A 23,737-nucleotide genomic window follows, 5' to 3' on the forward strand; every position below is an offset into this window, starting at 1 on the left:
AGAAAAATTTTTGCCTTAAGTTTCCTCTTTTTGTTTTGTTTCTTTCTGATTCTGTACTCCCTTTCCCTTTCTATCTTCTCTAGGCACCTGTTCTAGCATGTTTAATGTATGTAATTTTGTTTTTATATGTTCTTATACAGTATATATTATGTGCTTACTTTTAATTTCTATAAATGTTATTATAGATCTCATTGTCTTTTTTTTTTAATTTGGCATTTTTTTAAGATTCATTATATTAGTCCCTAGTTAGATATTCTGAGAATTCTTGTAACCCCCTGCCACCACACATGACCCTAGACAGACATCTTTTCATATGTCCCCTTACAGATCTTTGTGAATAGGCCCAGGCTTGTGACTTCTGGGTTGTAGGGTAATGCAAATGCAGGCCCTCAGTGATTGGTTCCTGAACATCAAATGCTATACATGAAAATTTCAATCAGAAGCCGTTTCTTTTTATTCTTAATGGGAAAAAATACAGTTCATTACAAGTCAACTCAATCCCAAACCTATTCCTACAGCATAACTGAAACTTAGTAAAACTATACATAAATAACAGTCTAGCCTGGCAGGATGTAAAATGCTTAAAACATCATTTTCTGTTAGCCAGACATTGCTTATTAACAAGTGTTTGCTTTGAATGCACCAACGAGGACTGTTTGCCTGCCCTCTCATGACCTGCCCATAGAAAGGCCAAGAGCAGCCCCACGGAAGATGGTGCTGGATGCCTCTGCACCAGCAGCTGTGGAGATGCACATCCCCTTTGACACTGTGCTTTTCAAAATGTTTATGTACTTATGACTACTACGATATTCTAATAAGCAAGTGTATTTGGATTATAATTGAGACTTTCTGCCCACCATTTTGTTAAAAATGTATTCAGTTTGGGGGACATAAATACACGTTTTTTTATATATATAAACACCAGGCAACTTCTAGTCAAGATTTTGCTTTTAAACCCTTAGGAAGATGCAGCCCTGGGAAGAGACAGACTCGCTTAGGAGAGGTTTAGGTTTCCTAAACCTTCAGCCTGGGGCTGTTCCTGCTATTTGCAATGAAGGGTCAGGCAATGATTGTCCAAGGCTAGGGCCTCACCTCTCTCCCCACCCCTAATGTGCCCCATCCTTGATCTGAAGGCCTTTATCTGCCCCAGGAGTTCTCACATTCTTTGTTGATGTTGTCAGTTCTTTTACTATATACTTTCCTCTATTTCCTGTAGTTTCTCCTCTGAAACTCAAAGTTCAGTTTTCTTGGACATAAGAAAATGACTTCCTTGATTTTTCTGAGATGATTATTCGAAATTTAGAATTAGACATAATTAATAGTAAAAAAGAAATTCCAAAAAGAAACTTTAAAGAAACCAGTGTTGTTTATAAAAAATAGAATAGGCCAGTTGCTGAGAATACTTGTATAGCCCTCTTAAAAGAAGAGTCAGAGTTTTTTGTTTGTTTATTTTGTTTTGTTTTTGAGGGGGCAGGGTCTTCCTCTGTCACCCAGGCCGGAGTGCAGTGGTGCAATAATAGCTCATTGCAGCCTCAAACTCCTTGGCTCAATTGATCCTCTCACTTCAGCCTCTCTAGTAGACTTACAGGTGTGTACCACCATGCCCGGCCAACTTTTTGTAGAGACGGCATCTCGCTGTGTTGCCCAGGCTGGTCTGGAACTCCTGAGCTCAAGTGATGCTCTTGCCTCAGCCTCTCAAAGTGTTAAGATTACAGGCATGAGCCACCACGCTCAGCCAAGAGATGGTTTTAACAGTAGAACCTCAGGGTGGGGACAGCATTCAGAAGGTCTGATAGTTTAACACAGGAAGGAGACTGGGGTAAGCAATTTACTCTTTGTTGCAGTTTTTTTTTTTTTTTTTTTTTCCAGGTAGCTTTCAGTCTCAAAATTCACTTTCTACCAAAAGCTGTGATAGAGATAGCATGTTTAGCCTCCATACCTGCTCAAGGTTGTCTTCTTGGTTCTAGAACCAAAGTAGGGGCTTTATGAATGGTTGCACATCCCCTGCCAGTAGTAATGGCTGTACATTACGGAGCACTTAACTGTGTGCCAGGTACTGCACAGAGTGCCTCAGATCTTTACTCATTTAATCTTCGCAATCACTATTTTCCAAGTAAAGCTTAGCAAAGAAACTCACCAAAAGTCACGCAGTTTTTCAGGAAGGGTCAGAGTTCAAACCCTGTATCTGTCTAACCTCCAGAATACTGGTTATGGCAACTGTGGGTGATTCTAGATAATTTGATGATATAGATTGTCATTCTCATTGTAATCTCCTTAAATCTCATTTAAAGTTCATTAGCTAACCCAATAAAACCTAGGCTGGCCTTTGCAGTCAGGATGCTAGTAGTAAACAGGTAGGTAGGCAAACAGCTATAGAGCCTCCAAACAAGGCTCTCTGCTGTCTTCAGTGTATGGTGTGTTACAGAAACGTAATTGACAGATGTAAATATGCCTGACGTAGAGTCATCCAAGTGAGAAGTAGGCTGCTAATTTGTTAATTGATTGATTCTATATCCAGATCATCCATTGCCTGAATTTGGTTTTTCTTTAGGAGAGTGTTAAATAGCACTGAGTTCTCAACCTTTGGCTCCCTGCTCCCTGGGGCAGCTTGTAGACCCTCCTTTTTATTCTGACAGACCAATAGTCAAGTAATCAGTTTTCTCTTTTGGGAGGGTGGAGGGAACAGGTGGATTCTAATCTGGACTCCATGATGTTATACCTCAGATTGCCACATTGAGTTTGAGGATTTTCAGATCTCAGTGACGTGTGTGAAGAAGATCTCATGGATTGGGTTATCTCTCCTATTGTTAACTAGTCTCATTTTTCATGAGTTGAGTCTTACTAGTTTTACTTTCAAAGGTAATTTTAGCATTTCAGGAAAACTTATATTTGTCCCCTTTATTTAATACACTAATATGATATTTAAGAACTAGATCTGACTTTGTACAGTATTTCAAGGTGTCATGAAATTAATTGTTCTTATTAGAGATTATGACCTTAGTGTTCTGAAAGAAACAGTGCTTTGGAAAAATACAGTTTTAAAAATGCCTTGTAATATGCATGTGCATATAGAATTATAATTTCATAGCAAAAACTTCTTGGAAAATATTTGCTGTAGATATTTAGAATTTATTGGGCACTTGGTCATTGTCAGGAATTGTGTTAACTACCTGAAATAGCTCATTTAATCCAGATATCATTTTTTGTCCAACACTATGGGTTTGGGAAAAATGGATGTGTATGTTTTCACCCTAGTACATAACTAGAATTCACAGTCCGTCAGGGTAACATAAAAAAGGTTCACAGTAAATATTGGCTGTTTGACTGACAGGAAAATTAGGAACAGGTGAGGGGAGAAAAAAAGCGACTAGGACAGTGGGGGACAGATAAGAGTATAGAAAGCAGCTGGGAACTTCGCCTCAGAGTAGACCTTGGTGCCATCTTGTGGGTGGATCTGGAAAGGACCAAACAGATGCACGTCAGCTTCTAGTAGGATGCCTTGCAGAACCCCAGATTTCCGGGCAACACTGATGTAAAACTACAAATCAGATAATCAGAACTCTGGTCTAGGAATTGGTGGAACTGTGTCCTGTCCATCAGCAAGTCCTGATTACTCTCTCTAAAACACATCCCAAATCCTTACTTATTTCTGTGGCAGCTGCCAGGCCAAGCCACCATCCTCGCTTGTTTGGACTACTGCGGAAGCTTCCTTTCTGGTCTTGCCTCTGCTGTTATCCTCCCATAGTTCACTCTCCATCGGCAGCCAAAGACATCTTTTTTAGAAAGAGAAATCAGATTATGTCACTTCATTGTATAAAACCTTCAAGTGGCTTTTCATGAAATTTAGAATAAAATTCAAATGTCTTTTCCTGCCTTAGAAAGTTCTGCATCATATGGCCCCTGCCTAGCTGTAACCTCATCTCATGACCTTCTTCCTCTTCATTTCCTCCAGTGCCCCACCTTATTTCCACCGTAGGTCATGTGCACTGTCTGTTCCCTCTGCCTGGTACTACTTCCTCCATCCCTTGCATAGTTGGCTCCTTCTTGTCATTCAGATCTCGCCTTCTATACTGCTGCCTCAGAGGGGCCTTCCTTGAACCTGATTCAGTTACTCTCCATCACATCTCTCCCTGTGGTTAAGTAGAGATATTATCTGTCATGCTGTCTGTTGAATCCTCAACGCCTATGAGACCATTTGGTACATAGTGGATGTTCAATAAAGACTTGTCAGATGGATAAATGCTGTTTTCCAGTTTCTTGATCTTTTTCCAGCTAGATATAAATTAGGGCCAGGTTATTTTAGACCTTTCCTAATAAAGCATGAAAAGACCATGAGAATTAAATTCAGACAGAATTGGGTCCTATTCCTGCAATTGTATTGGATTATACTTCCCTGAGTGTCAGTTTCTTCATCAATAAAATGGAATTAATGAGCTTACCTTGCTCATAATGTAAGAACTAAATTGGACTTACATGTGATTGGATCCAAATTATTTACGTGGTAGATACTTTTTTCTATTAAAACTGACTGCAGCCTGTGGTTATTTACATTTTCCTCTCCTACCACCCAAGGGACAGGATTAGGTTCTTTGTACTCCTAGTATCTAGCACTGCCCTTGTCTTACAGTAATAGGTGGTCAGTAAGTGTCAGGACTTAGACTCTTTCACACCTAAGAACTGGTATCTCCAGACTCTTTCCGGGCTGTCATCTTTCCCTTGATCACATTATTTCTCTTTGTCCAGAGAGAGAAATAGTTGTTCGCTGGTTGTACATGGAAAGCCTAAAGGGATGGTATGGCTCAGGCCAAAATTGGATTTATGTGTTTACTATAGTTCCTTGGTTTGTATACAATTAATGTAAATTGATTCCAGCATAACTTTCAGTTTCTAACAAAGGAATGAAGAAAAAAAGAGATAGATCATATGGTTGTTTCATAGTTCCTAGGGCTTAGACTCTTCATAAGATTCTTTCCTTTCTTTCTGTTTTGGTTTTTTTTTTTCCCCAAGACAGTCTCATTCTGTCACCCAGGCTGGAGTGTAGTGGCTGAGTCTTGGCTCACTGCAACCTCTGCCTTCCAGTTCAAGGTTCGAGTGATTCTCCTGCCTCAGCCTCCTGAGTAGCTGGAATTACAGGTGCATGCCACCATACCCGGCTAATTTTTGTGTTTTTAGTGGAGATGGGGTTTTACCATGTTGGCCAGGCTGGTCTCGAACTCCTGATCTCAGGTGATCCGCCAGCCTCGGCCTTCCAAAGTGCTGAGTTTACAGGCATGAGCCACTGTGCCCAGCCATTCTTTCTGTTTCTTAATGGAATAAATTATCTATGAAATCACTCTGAAAACTAGAAGTCCTGTATTACATACATAAATATATGTACATAATATTTTACATATATTAATATATTTAACAATATATTACATAAATGTATGTATGTAATAAGCTGGTATAAGTTTTAGATAAATGATTGGTTTAAAAAGATTAGCTGTTGAGTGCACAATAATTCCAAAATATTTTTTGACTCTGTACCATGTGCCAGACACTGTTTTAAGTGTTGGGAACATAGTAATGACTAAAGCAGGTAAATCCCTATTATAGAACTGTATATTCCGGTGGGAGAAACAGACAAAAAAAGAAGATAGATAATAAAATACGTAATGTACCAAATGGTGACTGGGAGCTAAGAAGAAAAAACAAAGCAGGCAAGGGATAGGGAGGGTAGAGGGGAGTCGAAATTGCACATAGGTTGGAATTGTGTATCTGTTTTCTTTCTCACCCACCTCCAATCAAGATTTGTAACATAATGTCACATCTAAATGATGTTAGATCAGTTAGGCAAGCAAAAGAAGTCAAAGCTTCTAATAATAATTTGTTTCATGTATCTGTCAACCATATTTACAAAAAATTTTACTTTACAATATTATCGACCCCATCATATTATCTGATATCCTAATGTTACAACCTTTTTTAAACAATAAATTTTAATACATTGACAAGTATTTAAAAGTGTAAAAGATTAAATTTAATGTGTATAATTACTGGTAACAGCTATTGAACGTACTGTTGTTTCTATATTGCTTAAAAATGTCAGTTGCTTTTAAAGCTGAAAGGTTAAATCAAAGCTATACTATTTAAATTGATTTGAAAATGACTATTCCCTTGTAAATATTAATGTGAAAAATAAATTATTATTAAGAGGGCTGTGACCTGAAGCTCTACGTCAGTTTGATCATGATTTTCATATGTGAAGAAAGGATGGATACAAGAATTCTAGTAGTTCCAGTCCCCTTTTCTACAGCAGTTGGGAAGTTGTTTACTCTTTGAGGGCCCACTGCTGACGTCTGCTCACTGAGTAATGTCATCAGATTTCCTGGTGGTGGTTATTTTGGGGGGAGCAGTGGTAAGTAGTTGTCCGGCTGTTAGGAGACTCCGCTCCGTAGAGGTCCTGAGAGCCGGATATACCCCGTAGACAGGATGTAAGGTTAAATGCAATCTAGTTAAGTAAATAAAGTAAGTGTTCAATGGTAAAAAGGAATTGCTGAAACATGCACGTTTTAAAATGATATTGCTGAAGTTTTACCATGGCAAAATTCATTAGTCTTAAATCTTTTAAAAGTAAATCCATAACTGCCTTTATTTCTTAAAATAAATCCAATGGTGAGTTACTTTTATAAGTTCACATCATAAATTTATGCTGCCCTTTATCTGTATAAGCCAAGTTATTTCACTAGCTTTTGGTATAGACCACGTATTCAGTATTGTTTCCCTAGGAGAGATGAGCCTTTTGCTCTGAGCTATCCATACTTTTATGTTTTCTCTCAGCTTGTGACTAACACTATACATACATACATACATACATACATATATACACACACATATATACATATGTATATGTGTGTGTGTGTATATATTTATAGATATATAAACATACACTTTTTCTCATGCTGGTCATTAATATTTAAACAATTTATTATTGTCTTTATTTTTTCTTTCTTACTGGTTTCCTTAAGTTTGTACTGTTGGCTTTCTCAAATTTAATGATTTGAAGGCTTAGTATACTTATTTAATTCTTGTTTAGACTAGAGATTTTGCCCCTCATTATAATTTAGCAGTATCCTGTAAGTCTTACTACATAATATTCTCACTTTTATTTTCCGAGTAATCTGTAGGCATAGTTTGCATATCTCTCTCTGATTCAGTAATTTTGTGAGTTAATATTTTTAAGTTTTCTAGGGAGGCAGAATTTGTTGTTGTTGCTTAAACTTAAGTTTTAAATTTCTGGTTTGACTGCTTTGTTGAAGGATAAAAACTGTACAGTTTTTACCTTAGGAATATATTTTAAGGTGGTTTTTTTTTTTTTGGTAGCCTAGTATATCATGTTTTTCTAATATTTATAACTATTTTCTTTCTTTCCATTCAGACTTTATTTTCTATCTATTTGATCTTTCCTAGTAAATTTCATGAGTATTCTGTCAGAGACTGAGAAGCCAATTCATATAAAGTACCCAAGTGGCTCTCTGACCCTGCTTTATCTTGGCGGTAGCAGCCTCCTTCCAGTAGTTTATGCTTTTTCTGCTTTCTCTTATGAAACTGCCCCATACTGTAGAAAGTCAGCAAGATGATTTTCCTTCTCTTCTTCCTGTCATTTTCTTCCATTTTTCTTCCTGAGCAGTTCCACTGCATTCTCCAGGTAACAAGTTAGTCACATTCATTTGCTCATTGCTTTAAACTTGTTCATAAAAAACAACAAAACACTCATCCTTCAAATTGATCTCTCAGAGCCTCTTGCTTTTCTTCTTCCTGCGCTGTGAGAGTATGATGATATACAGACCATTCCAAGCCCTTGAAAGTTGATTTCAAAAAATAATAAAAGAAAATAAAGATGGGCGTGGTGGCTCACACCTGTAATTCCAGCACTTTGAGAGGCTGAGGCGGGTGGATCACTTGAGGTCAGGATCACCCTGGCCAATATGGCGAAACTCCATCTTTATTAAAAATACAAAAATTAGCCAGGCGTGGTGGCTCCACCCTATAGTCCCTGCTACTTGGAAGGCTGAGGCAGTAGAATCGCTTGAACCCAGGAGGTGGAGGTTACAGTGAGCCGAGATCGCACCTGTACAGTGGAGGTACAGGTGGAGGTTACAGTGAGCCGAGATTGCACCACTGCACTCCAGCCTGGGCAACAGAGCGAGACTCCATCTCAAAAAAAAAAAAAATGATTATACAGACTGGATCTCTCCTTTTTTTCCTCATTTTAAAAAATGTAAAATACACGTAACGTAAAATATACCGTCTTAACCAGTTTTAAGTGTACGGTTGAATGGTATTAAATACATTCATAATGTGCAACAATGATCACCGTCTATCTGCAGAATACTTCATTTTGTAAAACTAAAACAATATATCCATTAAACAAGAACTTCCCCATTCTTCCCTTCCCCCTGTCTCTGGCGAACACATTCTGCTTTCTCTATATATATTTTGACTACTCCACATACCTCATGTATGTGGAATCATACAGAATTTGTCTTTTTGTGACTGGCTTGTTTTACTTAGCATAATGTTCTTACAGTTCATCTGTTTCATAGCATATGTGTCAGAATTTCCTTTTTATGGCTGAATAATGTTCCATTGTATGCATATACCACATTTTAAAATATATTCTTTATTTTTTTTTTTAAAAAAAGAAACAGGATCTCACTGTGTTGAGCTCATTCTTGGGCTCAAGTGATTCTCCTGCCATAGCCTCCCAAGTAGCTGGGAATACAGGCACAGATCACCACTCCTGGCTTAGTTTGTCTGTTCATCTGTCAGTGGACACTTGGGCTGTTTTCATGTTTCAGCAATTATGAATAATACAGCTATGAACATGGGCATACAAATACCTGTTTGAATCACTGCTTTTTATTATTTTGGATATATACCCAGAAGGGGATTGTTGGATCATATGTTAATTCTATTTTTTAAATTTTTTGAGGAATTGCCATTCTGCTTTCTACAGCAGCTGTACCATTTAATATTTCCACTAACAGGGCAGAGAGGATCCAGTTTCTTCATGTCCTCGCCAGTACTTGTTTTATTTTCTGATAGTAGTGTGAAGCGGTGTCTCTTTGTGCTTTTGATTTTCATTTTTCTAATGGTTACTGTTATTGGACATCTTTTCATGTGCAAGGACCTGCCTCTACAAAAACTTTAAAAATTAACCAGGTGAGGTGACATATACCTGTAGTCTTAGCTACTCCGGAGGCTGAGGTGGGAGGATTTCTTAAGCCCAGGAGTTCAAGGCTACGGTAAGCTATGATCATGCCATTGCACTCCAGCTTGGGTGATAGAGCAGGACCTGTCCCTAAAGATAAATAAATACTGATAAAGGTGGGCTTAATTCTGTTACTTTGCTGTCTGTTTTTCTGTGTCACAGAGCTTTTTTTTTTGTCTTCCATTTCTTTCATCACTGTCTTCTTTTGTGTTTAGTGGATTTTTTGTAGTGCAGTATTTAAATTCCTTTCTCATTTCCTTTTGTGTATATGCCGTAGCTACTTTCTTTGTGGTTAACATGGGGATTATGGTTAACATCTTAATGTTATAAATATTTACTTTGAATTATGCTAGCTTATCTTTAATAACACACAAAAATTCTACTCCTGTACCACTCTGTTCCCACCCTTTTCAGTTGATGTCACAAAATTAAAGCTTTATATAGTTGGTCCTCCATATCTGTGGGTTCCACGTCCATGGATTCAGCCAACTGAAGATTGAAACTAGAAAAAAATAAAATAAAAAATGTAAAAAGCAATATAGCATTAAGAACTGTTTACATAGCATTACATTGTATTTGGTATTATAAGTAAGTAGAGACAATTTAAAATATAAGAGAGAATAGGAGTATGTTATATAAGGGACTTGAGCATCCACAGATTTTCACATATATGGGGGTTCCTGGAACTAATTTCCTGCAGTTACCACAGGACAACTGTACATTGTGTGCCCAAAAGCATACACTAATTCTTTCAAATGTCTCTTAAATTATTTAGAAAATAAAATGCAAAATGTAGAGTTACCAGCCAAAGTTATAATAATACTTCCTTTTACACTAATAATTTTTTTCCCCACCAAAGTGTATTTGTCTCTTAAATCATGTAGGAAACAAAAAAAGGAGTTACAAATCATTTATACAATAGCAGTGGCTTTTGTAATTATCCATTGTTTCATTTTTATTGAGATCTTTATTTCTTCAGACAGCTTTGAGTTACTGTTTAGTTTCCTTTTATTTCACCCTGCAGGACTCCCTTGAACACTTCTTGCATTACCACTTCTAGTGCTAATGAACTCTCCGTTTTTTTTTTGTTGTTGGTTTATTTATTTTAAATTTTGGAAATGTCTTAATTCCTCCCTCACTTTTGAGTGAAGTTTTGCTGAATATAGGATCTTTGATTGACAATTTTTTTCTTTTAGCACTTTAAATATAGCTGACCTCCAAAGTTTCTGATGAGAAATTTATTGATAATCTTATTGAGGATTTCTAGTATGTAACCAGTTGCTTCTTTCTTGCTCTTGCTGCTTTCTTTTTTCTTCTTCTCCTCTCTCCTTTTTTTTTTTTCCTTTGATGGAGTCTTGCTTTGTTGCCTAGGCTGGAGTACAATGACATCATCTTGGCTCATTGCAACCTCCATCGCCTGGGTTTGAGTGATCCTTCTGCCTCAGCCTCCTGAATAACTGGGATTACAGCCACCCACCACCACACCGACTAATTTTTTTTGGTATTTTTAGTGAGACGGGGTTTCGCCATGTTGGTCAGGCTGGTCTCGAACTCCTGGCCTCAGGTGATCTGCCCATCTAGACTTTCCAAAGTGCTGGGATTACAGGTGTGAACTGCCACACCCAGCTCTTGCTGTTTTCAAGATTCTCTTTTTGTCTTTCAGAAGTTTCATTATAATGTGTCTTGGTATGGGTTCTCTTTGAGTTCATCTTACTTAGTGTTTGTTGAGCTTCTTGGATGTTTATGTCTTACATCAAGTTTGGGATGTTTTCTTCATACATTTTCTCTTACTGTTTCTCTTCAGCTTCTGGGACTCCCTTGATACGTATATTAGTTTGTTTGATGGTGTCCTTCAGGCACTATAACCTCTGTTCACCTTTTTTTTTTTTTTTTTTTTTTTTACTTTTTTTCTGTTTCCCAGACTTGATAATTTCAATTGTCTCCTAAGTGTGCTGATTCTTTCTTTTGCCTGCCCAAATTTGCCTTTGAATCTCTTTAGTGAATTTTTCACTTCAGTTATTGTACTTTCCACTCCAGAAATTATTTTTGGTTTCTTTTTAGTTTTTTTCATCTCCTTATATTTTCATGTTGTTCATACATCATTTTCTTGACCCTTTCTCCATGTCTTTCTTTAGTTCTCTTAGCATCTTTAAGTTGTTTGTAAAGTCTTTGTCTAGTAGACCTGCCATTAGGTATCTTTCAGAGGTGGTTTCTGTTAATTTTTTTTTTTTTTTTTAATTGGGGCTGTACTTTCGTGTTTCTCTGTATGGTTTGTGAATTTGTGTTGAAAACTGGACATTTGAATTTAATAATGTGGTAACTCTGGAAATCATATTCTCTGTCTTCCCCAGGGTTTGCTCTTATTGTTTTGTTTTGTTTTTTAAATTGTTGTAGGCCATCTCTGTGCCAAGGATCAGTCTAATGTGTGAACTTAAGGTCTTCTCAGGCATTTTCTGAGCCTTTCCTTTGGCTTGCATAATCACTTTCTAATTTTCCTCATTGCTTTTGAATGCCTTAGTCCCTAATGTCTGACACTCAAAGGGAAAGAAGAGAAAAATGAGAGGATGGACGCTAGCCCTTTACATCTCCTAGAAGTCTCTTCAACTAGAGGGGAAATGGCTTGCAACAATGGGAGAAGGTGCAACGACAATGCACCTCTTCTTTGTCTGTACCTCTGTAATCAGTGACCAGAGCACAGATTCCTGATATTTGGAGGACAAGGTTGTTTTTGCCTTCCCTGGGTCCTGCAAGTTGTATGCAGGTTGCTTCAGGAACACATTCACAGCTACCCACCATGGGCTTGGGTACCTGCTATGTGCTCAGAGCTGAAATTAACTGCAGTTTACCATCGAACCCTTCCCCTGGAAGTTGCAAGTCTTCAGTAGTTCCTAAAATAGTTATATCTACCAGTACAATATTTTCTAGGTGGGGAGACAGATTCCTGTTGCTTCTTACTCTACTGTCTTCTCTAAATCCATCTTTTAAGACTCTTCTGTGGACCTCTTGGACCACCTTCCCTCATAGAAATTTTGGCTTTGGTATCCAGTTACGCCAGTATGAGACTGGCCCATGGGTACACAGCTCAAGAGGATAGGTGATACCATGCACTGTCTGTTCTCCTGACTCTTTCACCTTACTGAAGAATCCTTCTTCTCAGTTTTTAGTCTAGAATAGTAGGGACCCTCATTATTTTTATGCCTTCTGAGAGATAAAATTATTACAAAGCAATTCAGAAACTGAGCCAGTGGCCCATAATTAGTAGACATCAGCTTCTTATGGTTAAAAATATGTGTGTTGTTTTTTTTTCTTCCCATCACTAAACAGACTTCATAATGTGTTTGCTAGAATAGATCACTGCTTGAGGGGAGAGCTTGGAGGAGGGCAGTCAGTTAGGAAGCATTTTGTAGGAAGTCTCATGGATGTAGTTCTGCTGCTGCTATGGTGAATCATACCATCACATAGAGGCCTAGATTGGGATCTCATCAAAACCTGCAGAGTATCTGGGCAAATTACAAAATGTCTTTTCCCCTGGGTAGCAGCCTAGTGCCAGAGTTCATCACCTGGAGCTGGGTTTCAGCCCCATCTTCTCCCTTCCTTGGGCCCCTTTGTGTTGAACACGGACTACTCAAATCCTCTAGTGGTCCTGAGTTTACAGCACAGTAAACAAACCTGGAGTTAAACAAACCTGGGTGGAATCCCAGCACTGCCACTTGCTGTATGGTCTTAATGCAGGGTACTTAGAACTTCAGTTTTCCAGCTATAAAATCTCACCATATTAGTGTGGGATTCAGTGAAATAACATATGTTCAGCCCTTAGCACAGTGACCAGAACACACTGAGTCTTCCATTGGTGCTATGATTGTTATTACTCATTGGGGTTTCATTATGATATTATATTTATCTTTCATTTAGTATTACATCCTCAAATGGATAAGTACTCATCAGTAAGTGCTATTATGCTTCTCTGTAATATGGAAAAGTGTCGACCATTTCTCAAAGACATTCCACGGTTCTGACCTCTGGATTGCATTACTCATGTGCCATGTGGGTGTAAGATTTCATTGTCCATCAGGAAAAAGATGGAAATAGACACAGAGGGAATCAGTGTTTATTTAGTGTCTGTTATTGGGGGACTCTCTATATTGTCATCTCATTTGGCCTTTGTAACAAGTGAGAAATTGAGGCTGAGGAAGATTAATCACTTAAAGTCACATGTAGCTAGTAAAAGGCAAAGCCAGAATGTGATTCAGTTTATTTATTTTATTTCTTCTTTCCTGCTCCCCATTTCTCCTGGGGGCCATAAGGAGATTCTTGGGATTCCTCATAATCATTTCACTTATCTGCTATTTACTTTATTTGTCTCTAGAATAGAAATTTTACTTTCATTTCTGGTACGTCTTAGAGAGAGAGAAAGTTAAGCAAGCTCTCTCTCTATTGTCTTTTTTTTTTTTTTTTTTTTTTTTTTTTTTTTTTTTTTTTTTTTTTTTTTTTTTTTTTTTTTTTGGTCATATTTAAGCAAATCTCTTTCTTACAGGTAGCAGTAGCTGATGTGCAATTTGGCCCCATGAGATTTCATCAAGATCAACTTCAGGTAATAATGAATGATGCTGTGTTTTTCACATGCTGATTTTCTTTAAAAAGGATGGAGGTGGAGCTACGTTTACACATTTAAAAGAGTCTTCCATTTAGATAATAGTATTTGGATCAATGTTAAATTCCCTGAACTTGGTAACACTACTATAGTTAGATAAGAGAATATCCTTTCTTAGAAATACACATTGCAGTGTTTAGAGGTGCAGAAGTGTTTATAGCCTACTTTCATTGGTTCAGCAATAGGCCAGGCACAGTGGCTCACATCTGTAATCCCACCACTTTGGAAGGCTGAGGCAGTAGGATCTCTTGAGCTTGAGGAGTCCTTGAGGAGTTTGAAACCAGCCTGGGCAACATAAGGAGACCCAGTTTCTACAACAGCAAATTAGATGGGCATGGAAGTGTGCACATTTGTGGTCCCAGCTGCTTGGGAGGCTGGGCTGAGCCTGGGAGGTCAAGGCTGCAATGAGCCATGATCGTACCATTGTACTCCAGCCTTGGGCAACAGAGTGAGATCCTGCCTCAAACAAACAAAATAAAAAAATTGGTTCAGCAATAAAAAATGTGTATAATTGTATGTATATACATATATGTGTTTAGAGAGAGAGAAAGCAAAGCAAAGGTGGCAAAATGTTAGTTGATGAATGTAGAGAAAGTGTCTCTGTTGTTCATTGTCATTCATATTTATGTAGGTTTGAAATTTTTAATATAAAAAGTAAAAAGATTATCTTTTCAATGTTGGTGAATCAGCTGTATCAGAGAGAGATATCTATAATTTATCTACTTCAAAATATGAGACATAAAACAACCAATTGAAATTTAGCCAAGTTATCCATGCTCCCTATACATAAACACATGCTTTATTCACTATTACATTTAAAAATATGTGAAAAAGGCTGACAGAAATGTGTGCTTTTAGTTCTTGGCATTTATGATCTTTTTGCTGTTGGGTAAACTCAGAGGAAATAAGCCTTAGGAGGGTTTCTGCCAGCTTTGCAGTCTGTTTCACAGGCTGCCCATCTCCATCTCACCACTGTTGCCCCATTATCAGTCTGCTTCTGAAGGGATGGAGCATTGGTGCTTCTGAACCAGATTGGGAGTGGGAATAGTGGGGAGAGAGACGAAAGGAGGCCGGCTGGATAGGGAAGAGGCTATGTAGATACAGGCCTCACTTGCTCCAGACCGGTACTGACATGATCGGGGCAGGCACCTGGACAGCCAGCCACTGTCCTGGGCAGAGGCACAGATACCACCTTTTGCAATTGGTGCCTGTGTCACTTAACTGACAGGCTTTGAAGTGTCACACTTTGGTCTACTTTAATCTTTCTTCTTTTAATCAAAGTGATTTTTTTTTTAACTTGGAGGAATTTTATAAAATCTTGAGTCAAACATATCAATACATTCTTTATAGGATTTAAGTATTCCAGTAATTTCACCAAGATATTAGCATTTGCCATCTGAGAACTTATACAATTAACTTTCTTTTAGCTAAAATAAGTATTAGTGTGTTTTAATTCATTTAGTTTCAAGGTAAAATGCTTAACTAAACCTTTGTTGAGTTCTGCCAGTGGGTTTCTTAGCAAAAAAGTAGGCATATGGCCAGTTGTGGTGGCTCACACCTGTAATCCCAACACTTAGGGAGGCTGCGGTGGGTGGATCACTTGAGCCCAGGAGTTCTAGACCACCCTGGGCAACATGAAGAGACCCTGTCTCTACTAAAAATACAAAAATTAGCCAGGTGTGTTGCCATGCACCTGATTCACTGAGGCAGAAGGATTGCTTGAGCCTGGGAGGCAGACGTTTCAGTGACCCAAGATCGCACCACTGCACTCCAGCCTGGGCAGTAGAATGAGATCCTGTCACCAAAAAAAAAAAAAAAAAAAAAAGTAGGTATATGATCTATGCGCTTGGACTTCCTAAGAACAGCTAGAAAATAGCACAAATTTGGGGGAACTGAGTGATTCTGTCTCTGAATTTTACATAGGAAAAAGATAACTGTATCCTTGCCTTGAAAACACTTGGGAGTTTTCTGTGGTTTGTTAAGAAATGACAATTATGGGCTAGGTGCGGTGGCTCATGCCTGTAATCCCAGCACTTTGGGAGGCCAAGGTGGGAGGATCACTTGAGGCCAGGAGTTCGAGACCAGCCTGGTCAACATGGCAAAACCTCATCTCTACTGAAAATAGAAAAATTAGCCAGGCATGGTGGCACGTGCGTGTGTGGTTCCAATTATTTGGGAGGCTGAGGCGGGAGAATCACTTGAACCTGGGAGGCGGAGGTTGCAGTGAGCCGTGATTGCGCTATTGCACTCCAGCCTGGTGACAGAGCAAGACTTTGTCCAAGAAAAAAAAAAAAGTAAGAAATGACAATTCTAACCTCTTTTTTTTTAAAAAAAAGTATTTGTGCTCTTTTGATTCAGGTACTTTTAGTGTTTACCAAAGAAGATAACCAATGTAATGGATTCTGCAGGGCATGTGAAAAAGCAGGGTTTAAGTGTACAGTTACCAAGGAGGCTCAGGCTGTCCTTGCCTGTTTCCTGGACAAACATCATGACATTATCATCATAGACCACAGAAATCCTCGACAGCTGGATGCAGAGGCACTGTGCAGGTAAGCCCAAGACTTGGGCCTCAATAGTCCCATTGGCCTTTGTAACAATACATGCAGCCTAGAAATAGATTAAGTTAGACTCACTCTTTTAAGTTGCCTTCCATGCATGTAAAATAAACAAAATATTAGAACCTCATTATCTGTAGGACTGATGTTTATCTCGTTTTGTCTTGCTTCACTCACTTTACTTAAAACAGTAAGAAAACATTAATAATAAGACTTATTAAGGATCAAAGTGAAACTCAAAATGTAATTAACCACCAGTATCACCTGCATATTAGTGCAATAAGAATTAGAATTTTTCAGATTGTTTTTGAAAATTTTGAAAATCGTCTTTTTTTTTCCTCTCAACTTTGTGATGAAATTGTCTTTTAATGTTAGATGAATGAGTTTTATTTATAATTCTTGCACAGTGTCAATATTATGAGGGAATTCTGTGTAGCAGACCTAAATCTAAAAAAATGCCTTTTAAGGAAAGTTATTTTCTGCTGATGGAAGCAAGGCAAATATAAGGTAAAATTTTATGACTTTTTAATTTTAAGGACATTTAAAATCTTGACTTTTAAGAGAGAAAAGATTTAAGGTAAACCCATGGGTTAAAAACCTAGGTGACAAGCAAATGACACCATATTAAAAGATTATACGTGGGATATGTGGTGAGGTCAACATGGGTTGTTTCCTTGATTGTGAGAGCTCCACACTCCTGGTAGTCAGACTAGGTAGCGTTTACCCTTCCATGATTTGCCTCCAGTAGTTTCTCCTGTGGCCTTGATCTAGTGCCTGAAATGCGCCCATGTTTCTCATCTGTTTCAATCTGGTTGACTTCACAATAAGCTATTATCATTGTAGCCCAGATTTCTTTTCTTTTTTTTTTTGAGACAGAGTCGCCCAGGCTGGAGTGCAGTGGCTCAGTCTCAGCTCACTGCAACCTCTGCCTCCTGGGTTCAAGTGATTCTCCTGCCTCAGCCTCCCGAGTAGCTGAGATTACAGGTGTGCACCACCATGCNTATTTTTAGTAGAGACAGGTTTTTACCATGTTGGCCAGGCTGGTCTTGAACTCCTGACCCCAAGTGATCCACCTGCCTTGGCTTCCCAAAGTGCTGGAATTCCAGGTATGAGCCACCGTGCCCGGCCTACCCCAGATTTCTTGAAATGTCGTCTGGCCAGTCACCCAGCACATTCATGGGGGATTGCAGCCCGAGAGAAATGGAGTGAGCTCTGGCCAGGGCAGAAGGAGGTCCAGGTCCCTATTTGGCTCTCCCTTGACAGCTGCTTGTCTCTGGGTAACTCTGCCCTCTCTGGGGATGTTTTAGTTCAGTTGTAAATTTGGAATACGTGGTTTCTAATATCCCTTCTATTTCTGCCTTTCAATAGATACTACTCAAAGGAAGGGGTGACAATATCTAAATTATATGGTGTTTGGTCTTGGTGGGATGTTGCAAGGCAGTAAAGATATCTAAGGTGGGCCAAATGGCTGCCAAGATAGAAAAGGGGAGGACAGGGCGAGGGGCTGGAGAAAACTTGGCCTCTTTCCCAGTCTTGTCCAGGCCCAAACCTAGCCACAGGTATATGCTGGACAATGGAAATTCATACTTTCAAAGGTGATTGCTAGAACATCTTGTATTGTAAAAGAAAAATTAAATTGTATTGGTTATGCTCCACTGTTAATTATGGTAAAAGAACCATAACATTAACTTATGTTGCACTTTTTAAGAGAAGAAGATGTACTGTTGCTATATATTTTAGGAATATTGTAAACAAATAGCATTAATTCTTTCAGCAGATTTTTACTGAGTTGTGTGCAAGAGAATGTTTTAGACTGAAAGTTATAAAATGAAGTTCTTGTCTTTTATAAACTTATAGACTAGAGGAGTCAAAGTATTTCAATGAAAAAAGGTAATGTTACATACTCAGTTAAAAACGCACACAAATACCAAATTCTGTAAATATTATAGGTAACCAGAGTTTTCTCATATAAATAACAAGAAACCGAGAATGTCAGGTGTGCCTCTTCTCTGTGAAGTGCCTGCCACCCTCCATCCAGCCTCTGCTCAGGACCTGGGGTTCACTAAATGAAAGCCCTGAGCTTTAGAAGCTCTGCTTTATGGTGGACCCAGCTTTGTCCACAGTTGGCCCGCAGGGTTGCTAGAACAGATCTGTTATTCCTCTTCCCCAGAATGGACTTCCAACATTCGAGGACAGGAATTGTGTTCCCCAAGACACCTTTTCTTTTCTGAACTGAGCACACCCTTACTGCTGTCAGCGGTTCCTAACAGATCATGATTTCATATTCCCACCACGTCAAAGGTGCTTCCCCCGAGTACCCTTTTCTGATTGATAGCCCTTGTAAGCGTGGCTCCAGAACTGAAAAGCTCACACTAGGTTTGGGGGAGCCAATGACAAGTGAGCAGAACAGTCTCCTGCACTGTGCTAGCCAGAGAGAGCAGACCTTTACAAATGTAATCCCTGATCACATTTCTTTCCTGATGGCCACATCACAGCCTTGGCCGAGAATCTCAGGTCTTTCTCACAGGCTGTGTTCTACCACATCATCTTCATCTTGTTGGGTGAGGATGTGGGGTAGGGGTGGGTCCTTGTGCTAATCGTAGTGAGTGTTCTAGAGGCAAGAACAGACCTTGATTTATTTTTCTAATCAGTTTTGTCTTCGTTCTGGCCCTTACCTTGCTTATCTCCCTTAAGATCATCCCTTTAAGGATGCTTGCCCACTTTGGACTCTTAAAGAAATCTTTCCAGGCTCTTCCTCCTGAACCAGCTTGCCTACTCTCTGAGCCGACTTACATGGCTCATGAGACCTTAGCCCTGCAGAACTCTTTCCTTCCTTTCATCTTCCATTTTGAGATACCTAATCAACACGGCCTGTGAAGAGCTTTTCTTCAGTTGCTGACCTGTCTAAATGACTGGCATTCATCTATATCTCTCTGTTGGGGGGCATTTGAGATGCCTTGCTAACAGCAAATATGATATTATATTTCCAAATCTACCATTTTAGGAGCCCTACTTCGCAAGTCTCCTCAGGTCTGGGCACTCCATTTAGTACTAGAGCTACATGGATGAATAAGATGTGCTTCTTGTCTCTGAGGAGCTGATACTTTAGCAGGGAAAGTGAGTGATTTTGGTAGAGGCTTGTAAGTGCCAACAGAGGAGGTTCATGCAGAGTGTTGTGGGTGCCAGTGTCAAAGAGGGCCTTGCAAGAGGATACTTGAGTTGCATCTTAAAAGATGAGCAGGAGTTTTGGAAGGAAGAAAGGTAGAGAAAATATTTCAAGTAGAGGGAGCAGCATGTGTAGAAACAGGCAGGACATCCGGTCACCTCTGCTCAGTGCTAGATGGCTGCTGGCCAGACAGATGTGGAATGGGTGTCAGGGGAGGTTGGAACAGCAGACATGACCCAGATGATGAAGGCCTTGTGTCCTGAGTCAAAGGCTGTGGACTCTACCACGTAGATAGTTGAAACAATGATATATTCTGCGCAGGAGAGCATCAAGCAGGGTAGAAAATCACTTGGCTGCCAAGTGGAGAATGAAGTAGAAAACTGGAGGAGATGAGGTAAGTCAATCAGTGTGAGGCTGCTAGAGGCCATCCAACAATTCCTAACAGAATATGGCTTAATATTCCCACAGTGGTACTTGATATCAGTGTGTCCTCCCAACTTCCTATCAAAAAACCTATGAAGATGGCAAAAGAGACAAAAATTGACCATAGCGATAATAAATAAAAGCACACAAAGATAAGATGATAGGTCAGAAGCTGAGAGAACGGAAAAGGATAGGGATCTCAACTGTATCTGTCATACTGTGGGGACTAATAAAGAAGCCTGTTTCTGAACTGTGCCTCACACACTTCAGTCTTTGAAGCTAAAATGCCAATGGCCATAAAGGAAGGCAGTAGAAATGGGCTTTGCTTTATTCCCCGTGTTCTGCCAAGCCTGGGATGCTGGAGTTGCTCTGACCAGAGAAACAGATAGCTGAGCCCCAGCAGAGCAGCAAGGCTTTATGAGCTGGGCAGAGGCCTGTACTCCAGCCCCTGCCACCCTCTGATTCTTTACTTTCTGTATCTACTGAGAAACCCAAGGTAAGGTGGAGAGGGATATGGACAGAGACATGGTTTTTCCTACGTTTTAAGAAGGGACAGAGGCTTAAGGAAGCTGAGGACAGCTCTCCACACACCGCAGTTTCACAACAGCAAATTGTGTCAATTCTCAGGTTTCGTTTGAGAACCAGAGAGAACAGGCCAGGAGCCTACTTTGCAGCAGACGCGTGCATGCCTGCTGGCAGTACTCTGCAAGCCTGAACTGTGCTTGTTGATGTGATCTACAGCTCAGACCTAAGAGAAAGACAGCTACTGAGACCAAGGGTTCAGTGAAGAGGTGCTAAGGAAACTCTCCTGACCCTCTTTGTTGGCAAACTCTCAGCCTGCATAGATTGCGAATCACATTCAAGGATGAGCAAACAGGATGAAGAGGGGGGCCTGTGAAAGGTGAGGGGGGAAAGAACAGCCCTGAAGACTAAGAAAATTATTTTTTATAAGACACTATAGAACCTTTTAGAAGATATATGCTTAGTGCACTCAGAAGAGGTACAGCAATATTTCCTGGTGCAACAGGAGTAGGTCTCTGTAATAAAAGGGAAGATCTCATAAAGGGAGCTAGAGGAAATAGTACTGCCTGAAAACCCAAAATGCATTAACAGAATTAAAGTCTATGTTGAATGCAGAAGTAACATCGAACTCAGAGTGCCAGATGCTTCTATACAATTTCTTGAATTATACCTTGGTGTGCGTATCCTTTATATCATTATAAATCCCATTCTTTTCCATCTGAAACTTTTTTTTTTTTTTTTTGAGACAGAGTCTCACTCTTGTTACCCAGGCTGGAGTGCAGTGGCACGATCTCAGCTCACTGTAACCTCTACCTCTCGGGTTCAAGTGATTCTCTTGCCTCAGCCTCCCAAGTAGCTGGGATTATAGGCATGTACCACGACACCTAGCTAATTTTGTATTTTTAGTAGAGATGGAGCTTCTCCATGTTGGTCAGGCTGGTCTCAAACTCCCAACCTCAGGTAATCTGCCTGCCTCAGCCTCCCAAAGTGCTGGGATTACAGGCATGAGCCAGCATGTCCAGCTCGCTAGGTTCTTCTACTGAGCCTCCATTATGTGGCCTTTTTTCCAGTGTTATGTCGAGACCATCATTAGAATTATTTGTAGTTTCCCAGAATAGCTTGAGTCTGGTAATTGTCCCCAGTATCCATTTCTATTCTTTTCCTAATAACAGAATCTCTGATGTATAGCTGGGCATATGGCTACCTAGAACATAGATTGCATTCCCTAGCCTTTCTTACAGCTGGCCAGTGGACCCATCATGTGTCTCTTCTGGAAAGTATCCTTAGAGAAGGAGCATTTCCTTCTTCCTGCTGTCTGGAATGTGGACACTGTGGCTGATGTTCAGTATCTATCTTGGACCATGAGGAAGAAACCTCATGTACAGACAGTAGTAGAGAGACATAGGTAGGAGCCAGGTTCCAGAGTCCATGGCAGCCCTGGATTGTGTCCCTCTGCACATCTTTGATGTGTGAGACAGATTTTGTTTAAACCCCTATTTTTGGGTGTTTTTCTCTCATGTGTGGCCAAAGTGAATCCTAATGGTAAACCAGGTAGCATAGTTTTAAGTTTCCCAGTGAGGCTGAGCCTGGTGGCTTACACCTGTAATGCCAGCACTTTGGGAGGCCAAGGCAGGCAGATTGCTTGAGCCCGGGAATTCAAGACCAACTTGAGCCACAGGGTGAAACCCTGTCTTTACAAAACATCAGATAGTTAATCAAGCATGGTTGGCACATGCCTGTGGTCCCAACTATTTGAGAGGCTGAGGTGAGAGAATCACTTGAGCCCAGGAGGTTGGGGCTGCAGTGAACCGTGATCACACCACTACACTCCAGCCTGGTGGGGAGGAGGGGCACTTCGCAGAATACTTACACTGCTTTCATCTCATGCTACAGGATCACACTCCATTTTTTTCCCGACCTTCTTGAAATCTGACTTCCTAAACATCCAGGTGTACCTTTCAATAATGCCAAGGCATTTATTTCCTAGTTTTCATGAATTCCAGTGCAAGGATGTTATTTTTCAACCCAGGTCCTGACATTTCTGATTTCTAGCCCGTTCTTCCTTCATATGCACCAGAAAAGTTCCCAGTGTGTCTCTACCTATTTTTATACAGTTTTAGAGCTATTTTTAAGGGCTTATCTCCAGTTAAACAAGGCCTTCCCTTCTACTTTATCAGTGCTTCTTATTCTTGTGTCTCCAGGTATGAGTAGGGCATCCAAAGCTGCTTACTGAGCTCACCTGTATTCTTGCTTACTTGCCATTACACCACTCTCATCTTGATTTTTCTTCTAAAAAGCTGAAAGCCGGTTTGAAATGGCTAGCTGCATACTTAAATTTGCCTTTTCTCCCTCCATATCTCTGTGATATGATGAAAATGGTAAACACAAAACAGATACAGTGTCCCTAGAAGTGAAGAACATATGATTTGTGAGTCATGCCTCTTATTCCTTGTTGGAGATCAGTGCTAGGATGACTCTTAGTCATCAGGTATGATGAGTGCCCTGGCTATGTGTGTGAGTGTCTGCCATGTCAGTGACCCCTCCAGGCCTAAGCAGCTTTTCCTGTGGCTCTTCCCCAGGAAGTTGAGCCTGCCTGCTCTCACCAGGCAGGGAGACCAGGGTTGGACTGGAGATTGACATCTGGCCAGTAAGCCCTGAGGTGGCGTGTCTGGAAAGGGTCTTCCAGAAGTGCCATGCAGCACCCTTTAGGTTGGCTTCTTCTGGAGAGGATAGGCAGTTGGACGCTAGAGGAATACAGAGTGAACATGGAAAAGCAGAGATGTTGAGAGGCGTAGAGAAGAGGTGAGCATGAGGGAGACTGGCTGGTCCCTAGAGCTGCTTTTCCATTCCTGAGCAACTTCCCTATCCCAGCCTGTTCTGCATTTGTTGTTAGATTCAGCCTTTTTCAACCTGGATTCCACAAGAAAATGAAGCCTGAATGCCCACAGGCAGGAATGGGCAAGGCAGAGCACAGTCATGTTCGTTCATTTATGTATTATGTGTGGCTGCCTTTGTGCTACAATGGTAGAGTTGAGTAGTTGTGGCAGAGTCCATATGGCCTGCAAAGCCTAAAATATTTACTCTTTGACGTTTACAGAAAAAGTTTGCTAAGACTGTGGCTGAGTCCACTGGCTTATGCCTATAATCCCAGCACTTTGGGAGGCCAA

The 23,737-nt window shown here is 40.0% G+C and overlaps 1 protein-coding gene across 2 annotated transcripts in view; it reads left to right on the top strand.

Moving 5' to 3' along the window:
- PDE8A (phosphodiesterase 8A) overlaps positions 1-23,737 on the top strand; it is a 146,566-nt gene that overhangs the window by 62,425 nt on the left and 60,404 nt on the right. For both annotated transcript variants that reach the window (XM_017502297.2, XM_037729150.1), the window contains exons 2-3: positions 13,788-13,844; positions 16,263-16,453. In XM_017502297.2, coding sequence (XP_017357786.1) covers positions 13,788-13,844; positions 16,263-16,453 — 248 coding nt within the window. The remainder of the gene's footprint in view (positions 1-13,787; positions 13,845-16,262; positions 16,454-23,737) is intronic.

This window comes from Cebus imitator, unplaced genomic scaffold (genome assembly GCF_001604975.1).
Source record: "Cebus imitator isolate Cc_AM_T3 unplaced genomic scaffold, Cebus_imitator-1.0 Scaffold295, whole genome shotgun sequence".
In the NCBI taxonomy this organism is placed as follows: Eukaryota; Metazoa; Chordata; class Mammalia; order Primates; family Cebidae; genus Cebus; species Cebus imitator.